The sequence below is a fragment of the Oryctolagus cuniculus genome, chromosome 17, assembly GCF_051225735.1.
Source record: "Oryctolagus cuniculus isolate XC-2025 breed Fujian yellow rabbit chromosome 17, ASM5122573v1, whole genome shotgun sequence".
Lineage (NCBI taxonomy): Eukaryota > Metazoa > Chordata > Mammalia > Lagomorpha > Leporidae > Oryctolagus > Oryctolagus cuniculus.
The window spans coordinates 5,543,692-5,567,968 of NC_142883.1; the positions used below are offsets into that span (position 1 = coordinate 5,543,692).

The following is a 24,277-nucleotide window of genomic DNA, read 5'->3' on the forward strand; positions in this document are numbered from 1 at the left end:
TTTCCACCACATTTTATTTATTTATTTATTTGAAAGGCAGGGGGACGGGCAGGTAGAAAGAGATCTTCCATCTGCTGGTTCACTCCCGCAAATGCCTGCAACAGTCAGGGCTGGGCCCGGCTGAAGTCAGGAGGCGGGAACGCCAGCCATCCGGGCTCCCACAGGGCTGGCAGGGACCCAGGCACTTGAGCCCTCACCTGCACCTCCCAGGATGCACCTCGGCAGGAAGCTGGAACGCAGAGGAGCCGCCGCCGGGACACAAGCCAGGCACTCCCAGATGGGACGTGGGCGTTGAGACAGCTCATCCGAAGGCCTCCCTCAGTCTTTCACAAGAAATCCTCCTGCTGTTTTGTTTTTGCTGTAATCGACTTTATTGGGATGCAATTAAATATAATAAGGGGCAACCCATTTGGAGTGCGCAGGACAATGACTTGATAAATACGCACAGCCACCATTTCCCTCTCCCCAGGAAGCGTCTCGCCCCCTCTGCATTTACCGTCCCCACCTCTGCGCCCCAGGCCACTGCCGCTTTGATTTCTATCACCTGTGCGGAATCCAGCAGGGCGGGCTTCGCGCACACACGTCTGAGTCGGCTGGCTGCCGTGGCCGCCCGGTCCATGGCCGACATTCTGTGGCCGTGTGGTGGTCTGGCTGTGCATGCACACGTAGGCTGTTTCCACTCCGGCCACCGTGGGTCCGGCTGCTGTGGTCACTCAGGTATAAGACTCTGTTTTTGTTCCTCTTGGGTAAATATTTGGGAGCCGCATGGTTGGGTCATACGCTAACCCCATGAGAAGCTGCCCGGCTGTTTGCCCAGGGGTTGAACCACTTCTCCCCCTCATCAGCGGTGGGGGAGAGGCCAGCGGCTCCCTCCCCTGCCCTGCCTCGCCAGCACGTAGCCCTGCTCATCTGGTCCACTTCAGCCATATCAGTGGGGCTGAAAGACAATCTTATTTAAATATTTATTTGAGAGAAAGAGTTACAGACAGAGAGAGAGGGAGAGACAGAGAGAGGTCTTCCAGCCACTGGTTCACTCCCCCAAATGGCCACAATAGCTGAAGCCAGGAGCCAGGCGCCTCTTCTGGGTCTCCCACGTGGGTGCAGGGGCCATGCACTCGGGCCATCTTCCACTGCTTCCCCACGTGCATTAGCAGGGAGCTGGATCAGAAGTGGAGCTGTCAGACTTGAACCCACGCCCGTATGGGATGCAGGCTCTGCAGACGGAGGCTTAACCTACTACGCCACAGCTCCGGTCCCAATATTCTCAGAGCTTTAAATTGCATTTCCCTGTGGACTCCCGGTGGCAGCATCCTCTGGTGTGCTTGTTGGCTGCTGGTGCATTTTTTGGGTGACTGCCCACTCAACTCCTCCTGGTTTGGGGACCCCCGTCATCTGCCCCGTAGCCTCTCTGTCTTGTTTTGGGGGTGCTGAACCAGTCCCTGACCTGGTCTCCCTCGCTCCATCCACTCCATCCAGCTTCCCGGCTCCCCTAAACTGCTCTCACACACCTCGCCTGTGGGCACCCTGCATTGCCCCTCCCCGCACCCCTCAGATGTCCCAGGATGCACCTGATGGGTCTGAGGCAAGCACACCCCCCTTAGGAATGCGCTGTAATTTGCATACTGAACGGGAATGTGCTTTTTCAAAGTGCACGTGGCCCCTCCTTGAAAACTCTAGTGCACTGGGGAGGGAGAGGGTGGGGGAGGGGGAGGCAGGTGGCCACCCCTCCCTTCACTGACACAGGACCCGGCCTGTGGCCTCGTGGTTAAGATGCTCACAGCCCACACCAGAGTGCCTGGCTTCCTCCTCCTGACCCCAGCTTCCCACCAATGCACACCCTGGGAGGCAGCAGCAATGCCCTTGGTGCCAGTCCCTGCCACCCCCGGGGGAGACCCGGCTGGACTTCCTGACTCCTGGTTCTGGTGTCCTGGCTGGGCTTTTCTTTGGAGGACCAAGGTCAGCTCCAGCCAGGATAGACAGGCCTGGGATGATGGGAGGGCCAGCACAGGTGTGGCCCCGACACCTCCCCCCCCCCCCCCCACTCCAGAGGACTCGGCTGGGACCCTGGGTTGGGAGCTGGGCACCCTGGCGAGTGGAGCTGTAGAGGGACCTCAGGGTTGTGTCCAGGCGCCCAGAGTGGGGGGTCTGTGGGATGGCTTCTCTATAGCTCTGCACCCTCTCACCTGAACCATGACCCAGCAGGAGACCCCCATGCTAAGGACCTCATTCACTCTCTGCTCAACCACAGGAGTGAGTCCTTGGATTTTCTGTGCCAAGATTTCATAAACATTGGAGAGCCAGGCACTGCTCCAGGTCCTGATGTCTGTTGGCCTTGCAGACAAGGAACCTCCTGAGGCCTGAGCCGCCTGGGGGATAGGGGTGCTGGGTGCCAATCAGAGTCTGGGTATCTGAAGCCCCAGCAGGGTGCCGGAACAGCAGGACATTGGGGGCTCAGGAAAAGCCACGGTGTGGGGGGGTCTCCCCGACATCTCTGTCTACTCATCCGATCTCCTCCACTCCAGGCTGGTCCTCTTGCACTCCATCCCCGCTCCCCAGTGACCTCCCCACGTCTGCACATCCCCCGGCTCCTCCCGCGCCGGTCCCGGGGCAGCCGACCTGGAGCGTGCACCTGACGTGGGGCGGGTGGCTGTCGCGCGCCGCAGGAGGCGCCGGGACGTCCAGCACGGTGACCCGGAGGACCGGTGTCCCCAGCCGGCGCGTGACTCCGCCCCGGTCCGCCCCGCTCGCACTCCCCGCCTCCCCGGCGCCGCAGACACACACCCCGGTCCTGCGCCGCGTCCTGACCCGGCGCGCAGGGAGGCCATGGAGCCGGAGCAGGACGCGCGCTCCGCGGGCGGCGGGGCCGAGGGGCTGCTGAGCGAGCTGGAGGCGCGCGTCCAGGACGTGGTGAAGGCGAGCTCGTGGTGGGAGCGCCACGGCGTGGACTGCGCCATCCTCGCGCTCAGCCTCCTCGCCTTGCCGGCCGGTGAGAAACCCAGGCGCCGGCCGGTCTGGGCTGGGCTGCGGAAGGCGCTCTCGGGGTGGAGGGTCACACGTCCTCCAAACCCGCGAGTAGGATTTGAAGTGTGCAGCCTGGTGTCTCCCAAGGGAGCCGGGTGCTAAGGGAGAAAGCCTGGGATGCCACGGGTACTGGTTTCCCGGAGGGCTGGGGAGGGGTGAGGGGCTTGGGGAAGGGGGAGGATGCTCTTGGGGACACCAGGGAGGGGCGAGGGGAGTGGGGAGAGAAGGTGGGTTTTCTCTGGACCCCTTCTGCTATGGGATCCCCGACACTCCGGCCCCCACCCCTGCTCGAGGAAGGGAAGCCGAGGGTGCAAGCCGTCGGCTGCTGTGCTGTGTCCCACATCCCGCGGCAGAGCCAGCCCTTCCCCCAGCCACAGGGGGACCTGCCTCCCTCCTGCCGGTGCGGCCCCAGGGCTGGGTGTTTGGCACAGACCTCAGGAATCCTGAGAACGACCTCGTCCCCCTGTCCTGTCTCTGTGCAGGGTTCCTGTGCCTGCGCTCCGAGAACGCCCTGGTCTTTGCCTCCGGCATCACGATATTGGGTGTGTGCCACTACACGCTCACGGTCAAGGGCAGCCACCTGGCCACTCACGGTGCGCTCACCGAGTCCAAACGCTGGAGCAAGATCTGGGAGCTTTTCTTCGTGGAGGTGAGCCTGGGAGGAGAGGGTGGGTGGCTGCTGTGTGCAGGTGTGTACCGGCTGCAGCTGTTGGTGTGGAGTCGAGGGTGCCGTGTGCAGCGTGTGTGTGTGTGTGTGTGCGCACTTCTACCAGCCCTTGGGAAGGAGTTTGCAGCCGGTGGGGGAGACTTGATGAGCACGTCCAAGTGTCTCCCTGTGGCCATGCACTTGACCTGGGCCTCTCCTTTCTCCTGTGGGTGCCTTTTGGCTGCTCTGTAGCCCCGGGCAAAATGAGACCAGGGCTTTGTCCTCCTGCCAGGCTGACAGGTCCTGGGACGGGGTTGTCTTGGCTCACAACTACAACTGTTGGGGCTTCCAGGTGTTGCAATCAGGACTTAAAATGTGACTGGCAGAGAGAGGTGGGGGAGGGGAAAGGCCTGACGCCGCTCTTCCAATACCTGGCAGTGGCTGAGCCAAACTGAAGAGCCCTCTGCTCCCCCGACCCTGCTCCAGGAAGCCCCCCCCCTTCTCCCGCCCCCCCCCCCCCGCCTCTGCTGCCTTCTCACCTGTTGGCAAGCGCAGGAAGGCAAAGGTTCCAGGCCAGGCTATCTTTGTCTCCTGACTCGTTTCCAAAGTCTCTGATCCGGTCCAGGGGCAGCCTCACCTGGCCACCCAGGCCACTTAGAGATGACAGGAGAGCTGGCAACAGAAATTGTCCTTTTCTGGCCAGTGAGCTCAGTTGTGAACTTCTTATAAAGTGATGCAACTTTATAAAACTGCAAGTCATTAAATGCACACGCACACGTCTTGTTCCCGGTCAGCCGAGCGGGGGAGACGCTTCCACCTTGCATCCCCAGCCCCTCTGTTCCCCTTCCCACCACCCTGCCCCCACGTGTCAGAAGTACAAGGACAACACCGGAATCAACACACTCCCGAGCCTCAGGGTCAGCTGTGAGACACTTTCCTTCCCAGGGATCCCCAGGTGTGGCTCCAGCCAGGTGCACGAGACCAGTGCCCACCACGTCTGTAACCCACGGGAGGCAAGCAGGCGCCACACTGGGCGGCTTCAGGGGCAGTGTTGTAATCCCGGAACCTGAGGGCTGGGCTTAGCTCTGGATTTTTCAAAGCTGGACCGAGCGCCAGGAGCCTGGAGGCAGCGGAGGACGAGCAGGTATTGCGAATTCCGGACTAATCGGCCGCAAGAGGTTTAGGTACAGCGATGACCTCATGGCTTGCAAACTTGGGGTGCGGCTGAGCAAGGTGAAGCCCAGGATAAGGGGAGAAGAGGCCCACAGGTTCCCCGGGGGAGCTGATAGCCACTGGAGTGTGGGACTCTGGGCTGCATGGCCTGGGGCACCCAGGAGCCGCTCCGTGTGCAGAGCAAAGGTACAGCCAGCGTGGCCTCCTCCGAGAAGGCTTCCAGGACTCGCTGGCTGGAGAACTCAGCCAGAGCCCTGCAGGCCCAGGACGCCTCTGAGCTGGCTTTGGCTTGCTGCTCCCTGTCTTGTCTCTGTGCGCCCCAGAGCTTGGCCTCCTGGCCGCCTGTTTGTCTCTTTAGCTCTGGCTCTGGCTAGAGCGCTCGGGAGGTTTTCCATCGGTATTTGTCTACAATGACGGCGACGTTGACTTGGGGACCAAGTCCAGAGAAAAGCTGCCTGACGAAGGGCCACTTCCTGGGGGACCCTGCAATTGAGGAGGGAAAGTTGTGACCACACCTTGTGTTGTGACAGCCACCCCGTGTGCCGCAGTGAACTGTGGGAAGTGGCACAGCAGTGGGTCTGGGAGGACCTCTGGGCACAAGAGAAGTGACCTGGCACCCCCAGGCCGGCTAGCATTGGTGGGGGTAGTGTGGGCCTTGTGGGGGAGGCGGGTCTTGTGGGCTGGACGTGGGGATGGTGTCGGGGTCACACAGCCTTTGGGGCCTCATGCCTCGCTGCAATCCCAGCCTCGAACTGCCTTGACCTTGGGCTAGTTACTTAATTCATGTCTAAGTGTTAGTCTGATAAACAGGCGGTCATCATAGTCATGAACTGAGACAGCCCAGGCCTTGACCAAGGGCCGATCTGAGTCCTCCGCAGGGCATTAGCCCCGCCTCCAGCTTCCGGAAGGCGTCAGCACGTGGAGGTGGTAGTCTTATTTTGGTTAACTGGAATAGGACAGAGCTCAGCTGGGCTGTGCATGTGTGTGTGTGTGGGGTGCTGGGTCTGTCCCTCTGCTGGCCAGAGTCCCATCCGTCCTCGGTGGCTGCCCGGGGACCCTCCTCCTCCCTTCTAGAGTCTTCTCTCATGGGTCCTGCTGGGTGCCTTGCTCTCCCCAAACCTTGGCCCCCAGCCGACGTCCTCACCGCAGGGTCGCTGGGTTCTCAGGCCCAGGTGCCTCGGGCTGTCCTGTGGCCTCAGATGGCAGCTGAGTGTTGGCAGGGCCTCGCCCTCTCTGAGCCAGTGCAAGGGACGGGTGTGGGGGAGGCTCCCACTCTGGCAGGAGTCAGGCCTGCGCCCCCACCACCCTCGGCCATGCCGGGCCCGCAGGAGGAAGTTCCAGCCGCCCTGATGGCACCCCCAGCCCTTTCTCCAGCCCACAGACAATGCTGGCTTTGCTTGGTGAGGGCGCCTGCCCCTCCCCGTCCAGGGCATGTGTCCCTGGGACTGCCAGGAAGGGCAATATGCTTCGCTGGCCACCAGGCGGGGGTGGGGGTGTGCAGGTGTCTCCTGGGGCATGGGCAGGACTAACTCCTGAGGTCGGAGGGCGAGAGGGGCTCTCCTGCTTGTCAGCCCAGGATGCTCCCCTGCGTGGCCAGGGCCGGGCCGTGCCAGGCACAGAGCCCTGTGTTGTGGCACAGCTGCCAAACCTCCTTGTGAAGTGGGCTTTGTGCCGCAGGGAGGGGTCCCAGCTCCCAGCGGGGCCTCGGGGAGCTGTGCCTTGGGGGGGCCCACACCAGGGGACCAGGGGGCCCCCGCTGCTTCCTGCAGGTCCCAGCCCCGGCCGCCGTCTCTCTCTCTCTCTCTCTCTCTCTTCTCGCTGCTCCTCTCTGCTGTTCTCTGAGTGAGCTCAGCTATGATTTTTTCTTTTTTTAAACTTTAAAAGTGTATTCAGAGGGCGCGCTCAGATCTTCAGCACAAACCATATCTTTGTAATAGAAAGAAAGTTTTTAAAACAGAGCCACAGAACTGGCGAAACTAGGACAGAGAGGTCTGGTGGACCCCTCCCAGGTTTCCCCCAGTAAGCCCACTCAGTATCTGAAGCAAGGGAAGGACACAGTCCAGCACCGTGTGTGTGGATCCTGGCTGTTCCTCCCTGTGCTGCGGCGGGGACAAGCCTGATACACCAGCAAAGCAAGGGGTCTCGAGGTGGTTCCTGCCGAGGCAGAGGAGGGCTGGGGGCCGGGGAGGCCCCTGGAACAGCACTGGGCGGGCTGGTGTCGCACCGAGTCTGCGCAGTGTCACCTTGAGGGAGGACCTGGGGAGCAGCGGCAGAGACTTCTCTCCCACCCCAGCCCCTTGCCGGCTGTTTGCAGGCATCTGGGGGTGGGAACTCCCTGTCCATCTCTCTGCCTCTCGAATCAATCAAAGAAAAATGGGCAAAGACCCAAGGCTCAGAGTGGAGCAGGGAAAGAGACAGAGACCAAGGACGTGAGCCGAGGCTGCGGGCTGCAGTCCGCCCCTCACTGTGGGTTTGCTCAAGGTCATGGCTCCCTGGGAGGTCAAAGCTGTTATCACCCCCACTTGTAGATGAGCAAACCTGGACCCAGGGGGTCACGACTCTCTCGCTCAAGGCTGCCTGAGGGTGGACATGCGGGACAACTGGGATGCAAGCCCAGGGCAGCCCAGGACCCCGGCCCGCACAAGGGGACCAGGCCACTGGGACGGTGGGGTGGGGTGGTGGGGGGCTTGTGGCGAGGACACTGGGCCAGGTCTGGAGCCTGTGTGTGTGTGTGTGTGTGTGTGTGCAGTCGACAAGGGCCAAGGGTGCTGCTCAACACCCTACCACACACAGAACCACTCCCCAGCAAAAACAAACAAAAAGGCCCCCCCCCCCCCAGTGTCGGTGCTGCAGAGGCCTGGGGACCCTGGCGATCCTTTCGGGAGGAGAAGCTTCCAGCACTGGCAGGGCAGCTCCGAGGCAGGAGGGGGGTTTCAGACAAACGGACAGACAGGAAGCAGCGCAGGGCCCCTGGGCCCACAGAAACCTGGGGTCAGTAAATCTAGCAGACTCCCTGGAGGAAGGCAGCACGGAGACCCACGTGCCAGGCAGAGGGGCCGGGACTTTGTCCCACGGCCCGACAGTTGTCCAAGTCGGCCGCTTTCAAAGACGGCTTATTTTTTGCCTAGGTTTCAGGATCCCCGAGGGCCAGTGACAGGTGGCCCTCCCCTGGTCGGCCGCTGCCCCTTGTCCTCCTGGGAGCTGGCCCAGGTCATCGGTGTCTTCCGTGTCCTTCTCTCTTCTGCTTTATCTTAAACACACAGCACGTGACAGGATTAAAAAGCCACAGATATAAAATTCTGACACAATCAAAAAGTTGGGCGTTAATTAGGTCACTCTGCTGGATTGGAGGCGGGAGACAGCCAGCGGCTGCTAGGGGCCGGAGGAGGTTGCCCGGGTTGGGTCTGGGGGCGAGGAGGCAAAGGGAGGAGCCCAGTGCAATGGGCCGGCTTCCAGCTTGGGGCCGGAGCCACAGCAGGGCCACCCTGGAGACAGGCACAGGCGCAGGCGCAGAGGGCAGCAGGCCCGGGCAGGGTGGGAAAGAAGGGCTCGGGGACACCCAGGGGCAGTGTCCCTCAGGCGGGAAGGACTTGGACTGGAGCCTGCCCGACTCCCATTCCCAACTCTGGACCCTTTGGGGGATCCCCGGGGAAGGGGCGGGGCAGGGGGGCAGCGCTTCCCCAGCTGCCTTCAGAGTGGTGGGGGTCGCTGGGACTCTGGGCTGTGGTGATAGGTTTCTCAGACAGGATATAGGATGTCCAGATAAATCAACCAGGGCGGGAGTCTGGCTCAGGGGTTGATGCCGCTTGGGAAGCCCACTTCCTGCCACAGAATTCCTGGGTTTGAGTCCTGGCTCCACCTCCAATCCAGCTTCCTGCCTTTTTTTTTTTTTTTTTAAAGATTTTATTTATTTGAAAGGTAGAGTTACAGAGAGAGAAAAGGAGAAAGGGAGATTTTCCATCCACTGGTTCACTCCCCAGTGGCCACAACGGCTGGGGATGGGCCAGGCTGAAGCCAGGAGCTTCCTCTGGGTCTCCCACGTGGGTGCAGGAGCCCAAACACCTGGGCCATTATCCGCTGCTTTTCCCACGTGCGTTAACAGGGAGCAGAATTGGAAGTGGAGCAGCCGGGACACGAACCCCTGCCCATGTGGGATGCGGCAGTGCAGGCGGGGGCTTCACCCGCTGCGCCACCGCGCGGGCCCTGGCAAACCTGTTCTCTACCTTTCTTCTCTGCTCTTGCCCCCGCTCCCGGCTCGTTTGCTGTAAGTGTCAGGAGTCTCGGGTGGCATCCGAGCCTTCCCATCCAGCTCCTGCCTCTGCCGCCACCTAAGCGTGTGCCCTGGGGTCACCTGGCTGCTTTCCCTCTCAGTTTTGGCCTCTGTGGGCTGCTAACGGGGACAGCACTGCCCCCTGGCTGTGGAAGTGGGTAAAGCACCCAGGCGGAGCCTGAGCCTGGTGCATAGCGAACGCTCAATGGAGCTGGCCCGTTGGCTCCACCAGGCTCGGGGACCGGTGCCCCCAGAAACAGCCTGGCAGCAGCTCCACTAAAATGAGCACAACCTTCTGGCCTGGGGGGTGCATGGGAAAGGGCTGGCATCTGCATGCTCATTTGCATCCTTTGCTCCTCTTTTGCATAGAGAATGACTGTTCTCCTTGTTGCGGGAGAATCTCTGAGGGGTCCCCCTTAGGGGGAAGGGAGCCCTCGGCCTCCACTCGTGGCAGCCTCACTCCACCCTGTGCAATTCAGATGGTCCCCCGCCCCCGGACCACTCCTGTGCCCCCTTTCCCGACTGCTACGGATTCCGACTGCAACATGGTATTGGGAGGTGCAGGTATGTGCAAGTTAAATGGCACAAAATTGCAACCCATGCCAGGAGCTTTATCCACAGTGCACCCTGTCTTGCCAGCCCCTGGGGCCCTCAGGGTTGCCTGGGTGGACAGTGGCACAGTGGCACTCTGGGGTCTGGCCTTCCACCCATGGTGGGTGCGGCTGTTTCTCCTGGCTGCTGCTGTGTGGTCACGGCTACCTGGGAGTTGACGGTCAAGGCTGATGATGGGGGTGCAGGGCAGGAAGGCGTCCCCGCGTCCTGCCGGGCTCAGCCGCCCCTGATGCCGCTCCCTCCGGGGCTCCTCCCCTAGGTGTGCACGTCTTTCACGGCAGAGTACGCCGAGTACGGCCACGTCAAGATGCACCATGGCTACACCAACGTGGTGGGTCTGGGCGACTCGAGCACCTGGAAGCTGCCTTGCCTCAATCGCTACGTCTACATGTTCTTGGCCCCCTTCTTGGTGCCCATCATGACCCCGCTGGTGGCTGTCGGTAAGCACGCGAGGGCCTGGGTCTGTACTTGCATTCGGGGTTGTCTGTCCGTGGGAGGGGCCGAGCTCTGGGGTGACTAACTTCTCTCCCACGATGCCCCAGAGCTGACTCCCTGCCGCCTGTCTTGCTGGGCGGTTCCCCGCGGGGGCTGGGCGGAGATGAAGGGTCACAGCCCACCTCGCTCCCGCTGACTCAGGTCTCTGCAGTCTCGTTTATTCTGGAAATTTCCTCCAGGTCACGACCTTGGTCGGGCTGTTTAATCTCTCCGATTCCTCACCTGCACCACGGCGCCCTCACCTTGCAGGGCGGCGGAGGCAGCCGGGGACTCACTCTGTGTCTCGTGCCCCCTGGCAGAGCGGCTCAGGAAGGCGGACCTGGGGGCGGCGCTGCGGACGCTGGCCCTCATCTCCCTGGGCCTCTACTCTCACTACTGGCTGCTCCGGCACGTGTCGGGCTTCCGGAGCCGCGGCTCGGCCCTGCTCTGCATGCTGCTCACCAGGTCCCTGCTGGCCCACCCCTACCTCCACGTCAACATCTTCCAGGTGAGGCCTCCGCGGCCTGGGCGCGGGCGGCTGGGCCATGTTCTCCACGGTGCCTGGGCAGGGGCCCGGCAGAGGCTGCCCCGACTCCCGGCTTCAGCCCGGACTTCGGGTTTCCAGCGGGGCTTTGCTTCTCCACGCTGGCTGGCCCTGATGCCCAGCCAGGGTCGATCCAGGCACCAGCCAGTGCCCTGAACAGGCAGAGGAAGGGGATGCAGGACTGGGGTGGGGATGGGGGCTTCGTGAAAGGCCGGGGGCTCAGCACGCAGTTCTGGTGCCATTTCCTGGGGGACACTTCCCTCGTCCCGACTGGGGAGGGCCCCAGGCTCCACCTCCCTGTGTGTCACCGTCCGGGCACTTAGCGCAGCTGTTTGGATAATGTAATCCCACGTCTGCCTCTCCTGTGCTAACGGGGGCTCCCGTCCACCTCTGAGTGCCCCAGAGCCAGGACAGTGCTGGCCAGGGCAGCGCCTCTCCATGCTTGTTCAATGGAAAAATACAAGAGGATGTGCCAACTTGACCTTGAATGAACAGAATTTTGGAGGAGGTCTGGTGGGATGAGGCAGTGTGGTGCTGTGAGTGTGGGCAGTCGCAGGTGCCAGAGCATCAGGGGGCCGAGGTGCCCAGTCCAGCCCAGCCCAGCCCGGCCCAGCCCAGAGATGGGGGAGGTCACGCAGGGCACACAGGGTTGGCACTGGAGCTGGTGCAGGAACCCGGCTCCCTACTCTCCCGGGTCCTGCCTTAGTAGGTTTGTGGGGGGCAGTCAGAAGAACCTCCCGGACCCCTGAGTGCTTGATGAGGAAGTCTGGAGCAGGGTGGGCTGGTCCCGGGCTGCCCGGCCCCGCCCCAGGGCGTGACCCTCCTGTCAATCACCCGCCTGTCCGTCACAGCACATCGGGCTGCCCATGTTCTCGCTGGACAAGAAGCCCCGGCGGATTCACATGATGAGCCTGGGGGTGCTGAACCTGCCCCGGCAGCCCGTGCTGGACTGGGCCTTCGGCCACTCGCTCATCAGCTGCCACGTGGAGCACCACCTATTCCCCAGGCTCTCTGACCACATGTGCCTGAAGGTAGGCGAGGGCTCGGGGTTGGGGGGCGGCTGGGACGAAGGGCAGCGTGGGTCACCCCCAGGGTCCACCTGAACCCCGCGTCCCCCAGCTGGCGGCTCCGAGGTCACCCAGGCGAAGCAGCAGGCGGGTTTCAGATCAGCAGGTGGGACTCTTGCTAGTGGTGAGCCCCGGCCAAGTTCAGGGATGCCTCTGATTCTGTAAAAGGGGAGAGCGCGGTGCTTGCAGCAGCCGGCTTTGAGGAGGAAATAAAGAGGCCTGAAGCGTTTGGCACACAGTAGGTGCCGCATAAAAGGGAGCCCTGGCTGCCATCCAGGTCACGGGGGACAAGACCAGCCAGAGCCGGGGCCGGGGTGGGCGGGGCCGAGGCAGCCCCCGCCCCCGCTCGTGGCTCCCTCTGCCCCTCACTTTCCTCCAGGTGAAGCCGGTGGTGTCTCAGTTTCTCCGCGACAAGCAGCTGCCCTACAACGAGGACTCCTACCTGTCTCGCTTCCGGTTATTTCTCAGTCGCTACGAGGAGTTCATGGTGCACGCCCCGCCCATCACGGAGCTAGTGGGGCTGCAGTGACGGCGGGGCCGGCGTGGCCGTGGCTCCCCTGCCCGCCCAGCCCCCGTCCTCCCGCTGCTGCTGGCCTGTGGGTGTGGAGGTGCACCTGCAGTGGGGGGCCCTAGGTGGCACTGGGGCAGGGGTGCTCGGCCGGCATCCTGGCGGGTGCCTTGGTTGCATTTCTGGGCTTCGAGGGGTGTCTGGGGGAGAGGAGTGCTGGTGGCTGGGCGTTCTGGTCTGGACCTCAGCTGGCCTTATCTTAGGCGCCTATGTAGGACTAAGAGGAGCAGGGGTGGCAGGGGCACAGAGACAAGGGCCAGCCCCCTCCGCCGGGGCCTCGCTGGTTTCAGGAGAGCTGCACACTTGCTTGGCCACCGGTTCTTCCTGTGCCCCCTGAGGCCCTGAGCCCCACGGTGCCCTCTTCCCAGGGACCACAGGACGAGGTCCCTTTGGGCCACCTTCCCTAGTTTCTAGCCAGTGACACCCGTGCAAGACACAGGCCGGGTGTTCCATGGCCCACGGCTAGAAGCAAGTGCGCTTTGGGGGGGAACACTCCAGGGGACCGCGCTGGGGGACGTCACGAGAGCTCTGGGCGCGACCTTGGCTTTGAGCGGCTCTGAAGATTCTGCCTTGTTCCACGATGCTTGGAAGTAGTGAGCCTGGGGGCAGGCGAGGCTGGAGGGGTTATGGGACTGGGTCTGATGGAGTCCAGGGCTGGGCGTGGCTGTGGGAGGCGGGACCCAGATGTCAGGTGGCTGCTGAGGGGACACTGTCTGGGGGACACTGCTGGGATTCAGCCCAACGTGGGCAGAGTTGAGAGAGGTCCGGGGGCTGCACCAGCTGGGGCGGGTGCCAGGAGGTGTCCCGGTGGAGGCTGGACGCAGGGGTGGGGGACAGAGGAGGCGGCCAGAGCGCTTAGCTTAGGACAAGGTTTCTCCCCTTGGCACCGTGGGCATTTTGTCTGGATAATTCTTTGCAGTTGGGGGGCTGTCCTGCGCACTGTCCCTGGCAGCACTCCGGGCTTCCACTGCTAGCCACGTGGCCCCATGCCCTCGGTGGGGGCGGGGCCCAGCACTGTCTCTGGTCTGGAAGTTGCAAGTCATTTTCTGAGTGCATGGTCTCAGGTCCTGGGAAGGGGTGAAGGGCAGGCTAAGTCCCAGTGAACAGGCGCCCTTGGGGTGGGCGGGAGAGTCGGCTGGCCTGGCGTTCTCGGAGCCCGGGCCAGCCACGGTGGCCTGGCATGGGCAGCTGCCCTCTGCCCCTGGGGTCCTGCGCACTCCTCTCCACCCTGCCTTCCCCTCCGTGGTGGGGGGGCACCCCTGCAGCTCCAGCTCACACTCGCCCCCCAGTGGCCTGGGGTGTGCCCTTCACCTCTGAGCAATGGTCCTTTCGCCCACTTGGGTCCTGTCTGTGCCCTGCTGGGAGGGGAGTTCTGGATCCCCGTGGCCCTGCCGGAACGACGCAGGCCTGGCCGCCTCCCAGCCCGCTGCTTTCTCGAAGTGCACTAGCGGCTCCGAAAGGGCCGTGAGGTCTTGGAGCGCGATGCATCCATCTGCCGTCTCCCTGTGAAAATGCGGTGTCAGGAGAGGCCTGGTCCCGGCCAGTGGCTGAACCCACCCAGTCCCTTCCCCCAGGGACTCGCGGTGTTGATCTGGGCACGGCAGCCAGGGCGCCCCGGGAGCGGTCACTGGGTCGCGGTGAAGCTCGGTTTTCGGTTCCTCTGGGGACCTGAGAGGTGAGGGAGTGGCGGTGGAGCGAGGCGCGTGGGAGGCGACAGCAGCGGCAGGAACACGCGGGGTGGACGGTTTTCCGCGTGTCACGGACGGTGCCGGGGGTGGGGGAAGCGTGGACGCTGACTCAGAATGCACGCACTGGGCCAGCAGACACGCTGCCTGTGGGAGGGCGGCCCCACAGCCTTCTGGAGTCTGGTCCTCAGTGTCTGCGTCCCTCTCCCCTGGGAGAGCAGTCACCCTCCTGAATGTCTGCGGGTGCCAGGCCCTGTGTGAAGCCCCGGGGGAGGGTCGCGAGTGGCCGAGACCCGGCCCCCATCCTCGTGTTCATGCAGGGGCTGTCGCTCCTTCTCCCGAGGGCCAGGTAGGTGTGTGGGACTGTGTGGAGCAAGCTGTGCAGAAACAGCCACGGACGGGTGCAGACGAGCAAAACGTGTCACGGAACAGTCTTCCAAAAACGCTTTGCCATTAGCGAATGTAAAACCCATCCTTACGGGTCGTGCGGCACAGGCCGGCGGGCGGTGCCGAGCCTGCCAGCCAGTCGGCCTGCTCCTGGTCCAGCGGGACGGCCACACAACCCCACGGCTTCTCAGAAGAGGGCCCAGCAGGCTCCTGGGATACCGGCCCCGGGCTCGCCCCTGATCCGGGAGCGGGCTCCACGGCCGCATCTGGGGTCACCCGCGCTGGACACTCACGGTGTGTGTATTCCACAGGCGAGCATGTAAACTGGTAAATAAAACATTACAAGAGGCCGTTGTTTTGTACTAAGTCCTCTCGCTGGGCCCCCACAGACCAGGCTGAAAAATCGCAACGAAGTCACCCGGGAGTTCCACCTCCCTGAGCTGACACTAAGCCGCGTGTCTGACAGTGAGGCGCAGCCGGTTCCCTCAAAGGCCCGTGTCGATGGGCATAATAACGCTCCCTCTGCACTACTTAAAAAAATGATCTATCTGAAAAGCAGAGGGGCAAAGACATCTGTCCACGGCTCACTCCCCAGATGGCTGCAGTCCAGGAGCCTGAATCCCCGTGCGGGTCTCCCACGCAGGAGGCAGGGGCCCAAGCGTCCCGTCATCTTTCACTTCCTTCCCAGGCACGTTGTGGGGGAGCTGGCGCGGCAGTGGAGGTGCTGACACGGGACGTGGGGGTGGCAGGCAGGGGCCCAAGCGCTGCCCTTGACCTCACCAACGTCACCTGCGGTTAACTAAGCAGCTCTGTTCCCGTGGCTTTGTCCCTGCCCTGCCATGAAACCGCCCATCGCTTTTTAAAAAAAATGTTTATGTTCATCTATTTGAAAGGAGACAGAGGGCGGGAGGGAGGGAGGGAGGGAGAGATCTTCCATCCACTGGTTCACTCCTCTATGCCTGCAATGGCCAGGGCTGGGCCAGGCTGGAGCCCCGCCTGAGAGAGGGGAGCAGCCCCCCGCCCCCGTCATGTATGACCGATAGCCAAGTCCTCTTCCTTTCTCTCTTCTCCCACTACTCAGACTTTTTTCCCTTCTAAGCTCCAAGGGGGAAGGGGTCTCTAATCCTCACAGCCTCCCCCCCCCTTTAAAGATTTATTTATTTGAGAGGCAGAGTTAAAGAGAGAGGGACAGAGGGAGGGGTCTTCCATCCGCTGGTTCACTCCCCAAATTGCCGCAACAGCCGGAGCTGCGCTGATCTGAAGCCAGGAGCTTCTTCCAGGTCTCCCACGTGGGTGCAGGGCCCAAGGACTTGGGCCATCGTCCACTGCTTTCCCAGGCCACAGCAGAGAGCTGGATCAGAAGTGGAGCAGCCGGGACTTGAACCTGCTGTGCCACAATGCCGGCCTAGGACCCTGCTGATGTCAAAGGACAAAACTACAGCAATTTAGCTTATTGGCTTTTTTTTTTTTTCTTTTGACAGGCAGAGTGGACAGTGAGAGAGACAGAGAGAAAGGTCTTCCTTTGCCGTTGGTTCACCCTCCAATGGCCACCGCGGCCGGTGCGCTGCGGCCGGTGCGCTGCGGCCGGTGCGCTGCGGCCGGTGCACTGCGCTGATCTGATGGCAGGAGCCAGGTACTTATCCTGGTCTCCCATGGGGTGTAGGGCCCAAGCACCTGGGCCATCCTCCACTGCCCTCCCGGGCCACAGCAGAGAGCTGGCCTGGAAGAGGGGCAACCGGGACAGAATCCGGCGCCCCGACCGGGACTAGAACCCAGTGTGCCAGCGCCGCAAGGCGGAGGATTAGCCTAGTGAGCCGCAGCGCCGGCGCTTCTCGGCCTTAATTGGCTGTATTTTCTATTCTGGAAGTTAGCAAAGCCCCATTCCACCCAACACCGCGCTGCGGAGGTTTGAGGCTGGCTTGAGGCAGGCGAGGGCTCACGACGGCAGAGGCACGAGGGGCAGGGCAGGCGGCGGGTCCGGCCTCCCCTCCGGCTTCCAGCGGATGCAGGCCCGCACGGCCGCCACCCCCGAGGGACCCCCGCTGGCCCCGGCTCCCGCGTCCACTCGGGCCCGGCCCCAGCCCCTGCGGGCATCCGGGGAGCGAACCAGCGGACGGAAGACCTCCGCCTCTCTGCCTTTCCCAAAAGCAGATCATTTAGAGATTAGAAAGTTGCACTAAAACGCGCACTGTTTACCCTGGGGACCTGCACCCACGTGGGCGCTTCCCCCGATCCCGGCATTGCAGGAGGGTCGGGACCCGAGTAGGCCGCTCCTCCCGTCTCCCCGCCTTCGTAATGGGGGAAGAGGCGAGGCTGGACATACACGAAGCCGGGGCACACGCGCGAACACCTGTAGTGGAAGACAGGCCGCGGGCGCCCGCCGGGGCGCCTTCTCCGGACTTCCGGATTCTGCGGCAATTACCCAATGGGCGTGGAGGCGCGCTTGGAACCTGGCTCGTGATTGGCTGGGGCGAAATCGTCGCTCTCACAGAGGCAAGGCGCTTGCGCTATCAGTGGGCGACCGGAGCCTCTCCAGGGTGGGAGGAGCTCAGTAAAGCAAGCTCCTTTCTCATTGGCTTCCTCCCTGACTGAAACAGCGATGGGGATTCGCTCTTCCCCAGCTCTATGCTTCCGGGGCGGGTGATTGGGGGAAATATTCCGTCGCGTGTGGTCCGGCAGTCTTGAGGGGCGGGCTTTAACGATAGGGGGTGGATCCGGAGGGCGCAGTGAGGCCACAACACTGCTGTCTCAGCGCGTGGGAGGCGGGGATTGGGGCGGGGCCTCGATGGTGGGCGGGGTTAAAGGCGGGGCAGGGGCGGGGTCTGGCCGGCGCCGAGCGCGGAGCAGTCCCGGGCTACAGATCCGGCCGCTGATTGCTGCTTCCAGCCATGGCTCTGCGCTGCTGGCGCTGGTGGCCACGGTCAGCGTGGCCTCGGACCCGGCTGTCTTTCGCAGGGAGCTCCCCGGGTAGGAGCAGGGCACCTCTGGGGTTCAGTGGGAGAGCGGGGAGGCCTGCAGGCGCCAGGGGTGGCCGCGGGGCTGGGGCGGGGTCCAGCCACGCGGGGGCTGGGGGCGGCGCACGGGGCAGGTGGGGTTCTGGGCCGTGAGGTGTGAGGCCTGTAGGGTGCGGCGGGAGTCGGCAGGTGAGGAGGAGAAACCGCGAGGTCCACAGGTGTGAGGAGGGGTGCCGGGGGCGACACGGAGCTCTGTGGGGTCCAGCCGGGGTCCACTGCGTTCTGTGGAGAGGGAGCGGTTAGGAGGGGACGGGGGCCGTGCACCGAGTCTCCGGAGGAATGTGGAATTCTAGCCGATTGGGTGGGGAGCCCCGAAGGAAAAACGAAGGACTGGTGCGCAGGGCGGCTTTGGGGAGACGGGGTGGCCGGGCGGGCCGCTGTCGGCCTCGTGGTCATTGTGGGAGTGAGCAGTGCAGCCCCGCCTTGGGGGCTTCAGGGGGGCTAAGGGGCCCAGCCAATGCCCAGGGGGCAGGTGAAGCTCGGGACGTCCCCTGAGGTTGGTTTGGGGGTGGGGAGGGGGCGTGTTCGCTTGACCTCCCTCCCCTCGGCGGCCCAGGCTTCGGCCAGCGGTTCTCCACGCAGGAGACGACCCCCCAGATCTGTGTGGTGGGCAGTGGCCCAGCCGGCTTCTACACGGCCCAGCATCTGCTCAAGGTGAGCCCCCCCCGCCCCTGCCACCTGCTGCTTCCGCCCCGCCCCCACTGAGGTTTAGGGCCACTCCTGGGTACCTGGGGAGGAGGGGGCTTCTGGCCGCTCTAGGCTGGATCCTCTCCTGCCTCCGGGGAGGGACCCTCGGCGCAGGTCCTCGCCGTGAGAGTGGGCAGTTCTGCGTGGCAGGTGGGCAGCGCTGCCTCCCGGACCGAGCCCTCCAGGGAGCGAAAGCAGAGCCGCTGGTGGCCGGGCCCTCCCTCGTGTTCCCTCTGTCTCCTCCGGCCCCGGCGCCCCCCCCCCGGGGGCCACTCACCGTTCCGCACATCGCTGTGCCCTCCCGAGCCCAGCTCCTCCCTTCCCCGTCATCCACGCCAAGGTCTCAGGGCTTTGCACTCTGGCCTTGGCGGGACGGCCCCAAGGCTGCGGGCTGTTTGTGCTTGGGCTGCACTCAGACCTTGGGATGGGGAGGGGCGGGGGAGCCGGGCTGACGGCGCCGTGGGGGCGGTGGCCTAGCTTTGGGGGCCCTGGCGTGTCTGGAGAGAGGGTAACTATGCACCTGCTGGAAAGGCGGGGGCACGGTCTGCTCAGGACACGGAGGGTCTCGGGGGGCAGAGGCGAGCTGGTCATCCCGCGGGGGGGTGGGGGTGGGGCCTGTGCCTGCCTCCCAGACAACACGGCACAGCTGGCCGCCGTGACGGGAGCAGCCGGGGCCCAGGCGGGTGGGCTCATCAGAAGCTGGGGCGGGGGCCAGGCTGCTGCCCAGCAGTTGAGATACGAGTTGGGTGTCCCGTGTCCCACTTGGGTCCCGTGCCTGCCAGGCAGACCCTGAGCGAGAGTGGGTTCCCACCACCCACGTGGGAGCCCTGGGTTGAGGCCCTGGACCCAGGGCTGTTACAGGCATCTGGGGAATGAGGCAGCGAGGGGAAGCACTCATGTGCCCCCCCCCCCCCCCCGGGGAAGGGATGGAGGGCACGAGGCAGTGAATTGGGAGCTGTTCTGGGGAAGGTGTGTGGCTGCACGGTGCTCCGGCGAGGGCGGCCCACGCTGTAGGGCGTCATCCTGGAAGGCCCGGCCACGGGTCGGCTGCCACGCGAGAGGACAGACAGCCTGGGCTCCAGAGACCCAGCAAGCTCCCAGGGCCACTGCGTTAAGTGAGGTTGAAGCTTTGGGAGTGGGGAGAGTAGGCAGGATTCTCGGCAGCCCCTTTGTGAGCAGAGGCTCAGGCACTTGCACGTGCGACGTGGGCTGGAGGTCCACACAGAGGCCACTAACGAGCTGACCCTATGGGGGCTCTGAGCGACTGTCCTTGCTCTTCAGACGGGGCCGTGTTTGGAGCCGTGGGGCTTAGCTCGGCTCAGGTGTGGGGTGCGGTCTCCCAGGGCCAGCACGTGACAAGCTGAAACACAGAGGTCCCTCTTGCTGAAGGCCGTGTGAGGCGGTCCACGGTCTCACCGCTGACCGGGGAGGCACTGGGACCTGGGCGTGGCCCGTCGCCGGCCCCCACTGGCCATTCTCTGGCCGCTGCCACGCCCTGGGCATAGACGCGGCCCCGCGCGCGAGGGCCTCCGTCCTAGCGAGGGTCAGCGTGGGCTCCCAAGGTGGCCGGCTCCTCTGAGCAGCTGGAGGCGGGACAGTGCTCCGTGTTCATTCTGAACGCTCTGTGCCTGCGGGGTGGACATGGGCAGGGCCGGAGCCGCAGGGTGGTGGAGACGGGGCGGGGAGCGGGGCTGTGGGGTTGCTGGGACAGGCGGGGGCTGAGCCCCGGGCTCGGGGTGGCCTGGCAGAGGGCAGCGGGGCCCGGGAAGGCTCTGCCGCAGCTGCAGACCCAGAGGGCGCTGTGCGAGCTTTGAGCTTTGTCCCGGGCCTGGGGCGGCGAGGGAGGGATGGCGGGCAACAGAGTGACGTGTGCCGGGTCAATCTGCGGCTCACGGTGGGCCCGGCCCCAGGCTAAGCGCTTTGGGCCTCGGGCATGACCCAGAGGGGTGGCCTGTCGTCCGGAGAAGCTGTGAAACGTTCCCTGTGACCCCCAGCCAGCCGCCGGCGGGGCTGGGGTCGCCCTGGGCACAGCACCCCTGGGGTCTGAGGGAGGTGGACGGGCAGGGGTGGGCGGGCAGGGCAGGGTGGGGCTGGCGTCCCCCTGGGCGGGCTAAGGTGGGGCTGCACTTCCAGGGTGGTTCTCAGCCGGCAGCCCGGCTGGGCGGTCCTGGAAGGGTCAGCGGGCGGGGCCGGGGTCACTCCTGAAGCCCCCTGCAGCTGAGGCAGAGCTGGGCCCCCTGGGTCGGCCATGTTTCTCCCAATGGCGTGGCGGGCAGTCCTGCCTGAAGTCTGACCTCAGCCCCTCGTGCTGCCTGTGTCACCCCGTTCCCTTGTCTGGCTGTCGGGACGCCCGTCCTCCTCACAGAGGGTCCGGGCCAGGGTGGGGGTGAGGGAGGACCCACGGGGGCCCCGCCAGCTGCCGCCCTCTCCCCAGCACCACGCCCAGGCCCACGTGGACATCTACGAGAAGCAGCCCGTGCCCTTCGGCCTGGTGCGCTTTGGCGTGGCGCCTGACCACCCCGAGGTGAAGGTGGGTCTCTCTCTGGGCACGAGGGGGTGGGGAGGCCCCCTGCCGGGCGGGATGACCCCCAGGGTGGCACAGGCTCGGCCCGGAGCTGCCCCCGCCGCTCACCCCTCCCGCCCTGGGGTCCCCGCAGAACGTCATCAGCACCTTCACCCAGACGGCCCGCTCCCAGCGCTGCGCCTTCCGGGGCCACGTGGTGGTGGGCAGGGACGTGACGGTGGCCGAGCTGCGGGAGGCCTACCACGCCGTGGTGCTGGTGAGCGCGGGTCCGGGTGGGGTGGGGGGCGCCCGGGCGCGGGGCGGGCGCTGAGGGCTCTGGGCCTCCGTCAGAGCTACGGCGCCGAGGACCACCAGGCCCTGGACATCCCCGGCGAGCAGCTGCCCGGGGTGCTCTCGGCGCGGGCCTTCGTGGGCTGGTACAACGGGCTTCCCGAGAACCAGGCGGTGAGTCGGCCTCCGCTTCCGCCGCCTCCCACCCTGGGGTGCCAGGTGTGGGGGGGGAGGGGCCAGCGCCGGGCTGGGATTGGGCGGACTTCCTGCGTGGGGCGGGGCAGCCCGGGCACCGCTGCGGCCGAGGTCGGCCCGGCCCACGCCAAGGCTGGGGCCCTTTCGAGACCCTTCGCTGCAGCTGGCGCCGGACCTGAGCTGTGACACGGCCGTGATTGTGGGCCAGGGGAACGTGGCCCTGGACGTGGCCCGGATCCTGCTGACGCCCCCTGAGCACCTCGAGGTGAGTGTCCAGGCCAGGGCCCGAGGGGCGGGGGTGGGGCGCAGTCGTTCCTCCCTCCAGGACCTCCCTGTAGGTTCACCCCCCCAAGACCCTTCCTCTCGGACCTGTCTGCGCCTGCTCACGCACGCTGTGGCCGTGGCAGCCTTACGCTCACTGATGAGGGGGCGATGAGTACCGGCAGCTCCGTGGGGGCGGGCCCCATGCCTGGTGCTTAGTAGATACTTGGTGCGGGGAAGAGTCGGGGCCTGGTGTCCCCCACCAGCTGTTTGCCGCCTGGGCCGGCAGTGCTCCGTGTGGCCACCAGGGGGCGCAGGTGGCACGGTCCTGGGCGTCTCCAGGCTAAGGGCCGGGGCGTGCCTGTCCCCTTCCCCAGATGCCATGACTTCAGGGCCCTCCTTTTGCCAGAGAACGGACATCACGGAGGCTGCCCTGCAGGCTCTGAGGCAGAGCCGGGTGAAGACGGTGTGGATCGTGGGCCGGCGCGGACCCCTGCAAGTGGCTTTCACCATTAAGGTGCCCAAGCCAGAGAGGGAGGGGCCGGGCCGGGCCGGGGGTGGGGGCAGGTGTCCCCTTGCAGGGGTGGGGGTGGGGGCAGACGGAACCCCCGGGAGAGGAGGGGGGGAGGCAGGGCCCGAGCCTGGGGGGGGGGGCGGGGGACGGGGGGCGGGCAGCGTCCTGGGCCTGACCGCCCCTCCCCCCGCCCCCAAGGAGCTCCGGGAGATGATCCAGTTGCCAGGAACACGGCCCATTTTGGATCCTGCCGATTTCTTGGGCCTCCAGGACAGAATCCAGGGTGAGGGGCCCCGGCCGGGCGAGGGAGGATGGCCTAGTCCCGAGAGGGCTTGGGGGAGGGCTGTGGGGGGAGGGCCGCCTTGAGACGTCCGTCCCTCCATCCCTCCGCACTGCCCACAGAGGTGCCTCGCCCGCGGAAGCGGCTGACGGAGCTGCTGCTGCGGGCCGCCACGGAGCAGCCGGGGCAGGAGGAGGCCGCGCGCCGGGCCCGGGCCTCGCGCGCCTGGGGCCTGCGCTTCTTCCGCAGCCCGGAGCAGGTGCTGCCCTCGGCCGACGGGCGGCGGGCGGCGGGCGTCCGCCTGGCAGTCACCAGGCTGGAGGTGAGTCTCGCACTCCCCGGGCGCAGCCCGACACCCCCTCCTCCCCAGCCCACTGCTGCCCACGCTCTGCCCGACAGGGAGCCGGCGAGGCCACCCGGGCGGTGCCCACGGGAGACACGGAGGACCTCCCATGTGGGCTCGTGCTGAGCAGCGTCGGGTATAAGAGCCGCCCCATCGACCCCAGTGTGCCCTTTGACCCCAAACTCGGGGTCATCCCCAACACCGAGGGCCGGGTTGTGGACATGCCAGGTGAGAGAAGTGGGGCCGAGGAAGCCGGCGTCTCCCGGGCCACTCCCTCCTCTGCTCTTACTTATTCACGCAAAGCATGCCGGGAAGCCGCTCCAGGCAGACCCTTGCCCGGGACCCACCCTGGCCCCTCCCTGGCCCCCAGGGAGGTCCCCATCTGTCCGGGACCCCCAGGCCACACACCTGCTCCTGCAGTCATTCAACAAACCTTTTACTGAGGGCTGCTGTGCGCTCGGCCCTGAGCCCGGTGCTGGGAGTGGAGGGAGCAGGGCGGCCCCTTGGTCTGATCAGTGCCCCGCGCAGTAGGGGCCGCGGAAGCCCGAGGTGGCCAAGCCCCGGCTCTGCCCCCCTCCCGGCAGCTCCTCCACTGCAGGGACCCGGGGCACTGGGCGGCGCGGGCTGGGGACAGTGGCCACGGTGGCCCGGCTGGCAGGCTCGGCGCGCGTGCACAGAGACGGGGCGTGCAGCCACCTTCTCTGGTACCTGTGCCCCTCAGGCCTCTACTGCAGTGGCTGGGTGAAGCGGGGACCCACGGGCGTCATCGCCACCACCATGACGGACAGCTTTCTCACCGGCCAGACGCTGCTGCAGGACCTCAGGGCTGGGCTGCTGCCCGCGGGGCCCAGGCCGGGCTTCGCGGCCGTCCAGGCCCTGCTCAGTAGCCGAGGTCTGGGCCCTGGGAGGGGGCGGGGCGGGGCGGGAAGGCAGCGGTGGGGGTGGGGGTGACTCATCTCCGCTCCGCTCAGGGGTCCGGCTGGTGTCCTTCTCAGACTGGGAGAAGCTAGATGCCGAGGAGGTGGCCCGGGGCCAGGGCACTGGGAAGCCCCGCGAGAAGCTGGTGGACACTCAGGAGATGCTGCGGCTGCTGGGGCGTTGAGCCCCCCCCTCCCCGCCCCTGGCAGGGCAGGGCAGGGCAGGGCAGGGCAGGGCGGAGAGGAGAGCAGCAGCATTGCTGCCTGCCCCGGCCCCGGAGCGCCCCTGGCCGGTGCGGGGTGCGCTCTCCGCATGGAGGCAGTGAGGGTGGGCGGGGCTGCGGGGGACTGCTCTCTCCCACCTCCGTCCTGCTGTGCAGGGCCACGAGGCCGGACAGGGCTGGAAATAAACGGCTACAACCCAGGGCTGTGTGTGATGAGTACTTCTGGGGTGGGGGTGGGGGTGTCACCTTCTGGCCGGCGCTCACCTGTGGCCGCCAGGTGGCGCTGCAGGCAAGAGCTCCGGCTCAGGGCTCCAGGGGGTTTGGCTGCGGGGCCTGGCAGGCACCCACCCTCCGCTCTCAGCTTGGCCCCGCTGCCTGCCCTGCCGGTCTTCCGCACCCACTGCGGGCACCCCAGATCAGACCCTAGCCTTCTGGCTCTGCTGGCCCCACTGCCTGTTTCCGTCTCTGGGTAGCCCCCAGAACAGTCCCAGCCAGTCAAGAAAGGGGAAGCCGGCAGCAGCTCGCCCCGGCCCTCCCGGCGGCACGGCCCCCTGGGCTGGGTGCTGGCCCGAGTCCTCCCTTCGCCGCGTCCCAGGCCAGA

The 24,277-nt window shown here is 65.3% G+C and overlaps 2 protein-coding genes and 2 long non-coding RNA genes across 7 annotated transcripts; 2 read left to right on the forward strand and 2 right to left on the reverse strand.

Annotated features, from left to right (window-relative positions):
• LOC149121081 (uncharacterized) lies at positions 1-2,732 on the reverse strand. Its single transcript, XR_016224032.1, has 4 exons — positions 2,617-2,732; positions 545-1,158; positions 198-368; positions 1-110 (listed from the first exon to the last, which is right to left on the reverse strand). It is a non-coding gene; the product is annotated as an uncharacterized LOC149121081 (long non-coding RNA).
• A 12-nt stretch (positions 2,733-2,744) lies between these two features.
• Positions 2,745-14,797, forward strand: FADS6 (fatty acid desaturase 6). Of its 3 annotated transcripts, none has more exons than XM_051831573.3 (6): positions 2,754-2,986; positions 3,504-3,670; positions 9,982-10,162; positions 10,517-10,704; positions 11,592-11,771; positions 12,187-14,797. In XM_051831573.3, exons 1-6 carry the CDS (start codon positions 2,824-2,826, stop codon positions 12,334-12,336), a joined length of 1,029 nt encoding a protein of 342 aa, XP_051687533.1. In that variant the 5' UTR covers positions 2,754-2,823; the 3' UTR covers positions 12,337-14,797. The 3 variants fall into 3 exon arrangements, with proteins under 3 accessions (XP_089173992.1, XP_051687533.1, XP_089173991.1); XM_089317865.1 differs by lacking the exon at positions 2,754-2,986 and adding an exon at positions 9,480-9,674 and having other exon boundaries at positions 3,532-3,670; XM_089317866.1 differs by lacking the exons at positions 11,592-11,771; positions 12,187-14,797 and having other exon boundaries at positions 2,745-2,986; positions 10,397-10,535.
• Positions 14,798-15,303: 506 nt separating this feature from the next.
• LOC138846020 (uncharacterized) lies at positions 15,304-17,099 on the reverse strand. The gene is made up of 2 exons (XR_016224033.1): positions 16,771-17,099; positions 15,304-15,863 (listed from the first exon to the last, which is right to left on the reverse strand). It is a non-coding gene; the product is annotated as an uncharacterized LOC138846020 (long non-coding RNA).
• A 156-nt stretch (positions 17,100-17,255) lies between these two features.
• FDXR (ferredoxin reductase) lies at positions 17,256-23,877 on the forward strand. 2 transcript variants are annotated; one of them, XM_051831572.3, is made up of 12 exons: positions 17,256-17,414; positions 18,018-18,115; positions 20,583-20,678; positions 20,806-20,928; positions 21,003-21,116; positions 21,301-21,402; positions 21,808-21,915; positions 22,111-22,195; positions 22,315-22,514; positions 22,592-22,763; positions 23,257-23,427; positions 23,507-23,877. In XM_051831572.3, exons 1-12 carry the CDS (start codon positions 17,336-17,338, stop codon positions 23,635-23,637), a joined length of 1,479 nt encoding a protein of 492 aa, XP_051687532.2. In that variant the 5' UTR covers positions 17,256-17,335; the 3' UTR covers positions 23,638-23,877. The 2 variants fall into 2 exon arrangements, with proteins under 2 accessions (XP_051687532.2, XP_089173990.1); XM_089317864.1 differs by lacking the exons at positions 17,256-17,414; positions 18,018-18,115; positions 20,583-20,678; positions 20,806-20,928; positions 21,003-21,116 and having other exon boundaries at positions 21,323-21,402; positions 21,776-21,915.
• Positions 23,878-24,277: the final 400 nt, after the last annotated feature.

Coding starts and splice junctions, on each gene's coding strand:
- FDXR (XM_051831572.3), top strand. CDS start 17,336: ATGGCTCTGCGCTGCTGGCGCTGGTGGCCACGGTCAGCGTGGCCTCGG. Junction 22,196..22,314: donor CCTCCAGGACAGAATCCAGG/GTGAGGGGCCCC, acceptor CACTGCCCACAG/AGGTGCCTCGCCCGCGGAAG. Junction 23,428..23,506: donor GGCCCTGCTCAGTAGCCGAG/GTCTGGGCCCTG, acceptor CGCTCCGCTCAG/GGGTCCGGCTGGTGTCCTTC.
- FADS6 (XM_051831573.3), top strand. CDS start 2,824: ATGGAGCCGGAGCAGGACGCGCGCTCCGCGGGCGGCGGGGCCGAGGGG. Junction 10,705..11,591: donor TCCACGTCAACATCTTCCAG/GTGAGGCCTCCG, acceptor TGTCCGTCACAG/CACATCGGGCTGCCCATGTT. Junction 11,772..12,186: donor CTGACCACATGTGCCTGAAG/GTAGGCGAGGGC, acceptor ACTTTCCTCCAG/GTGAAGCCGGTGGTGTCTCA.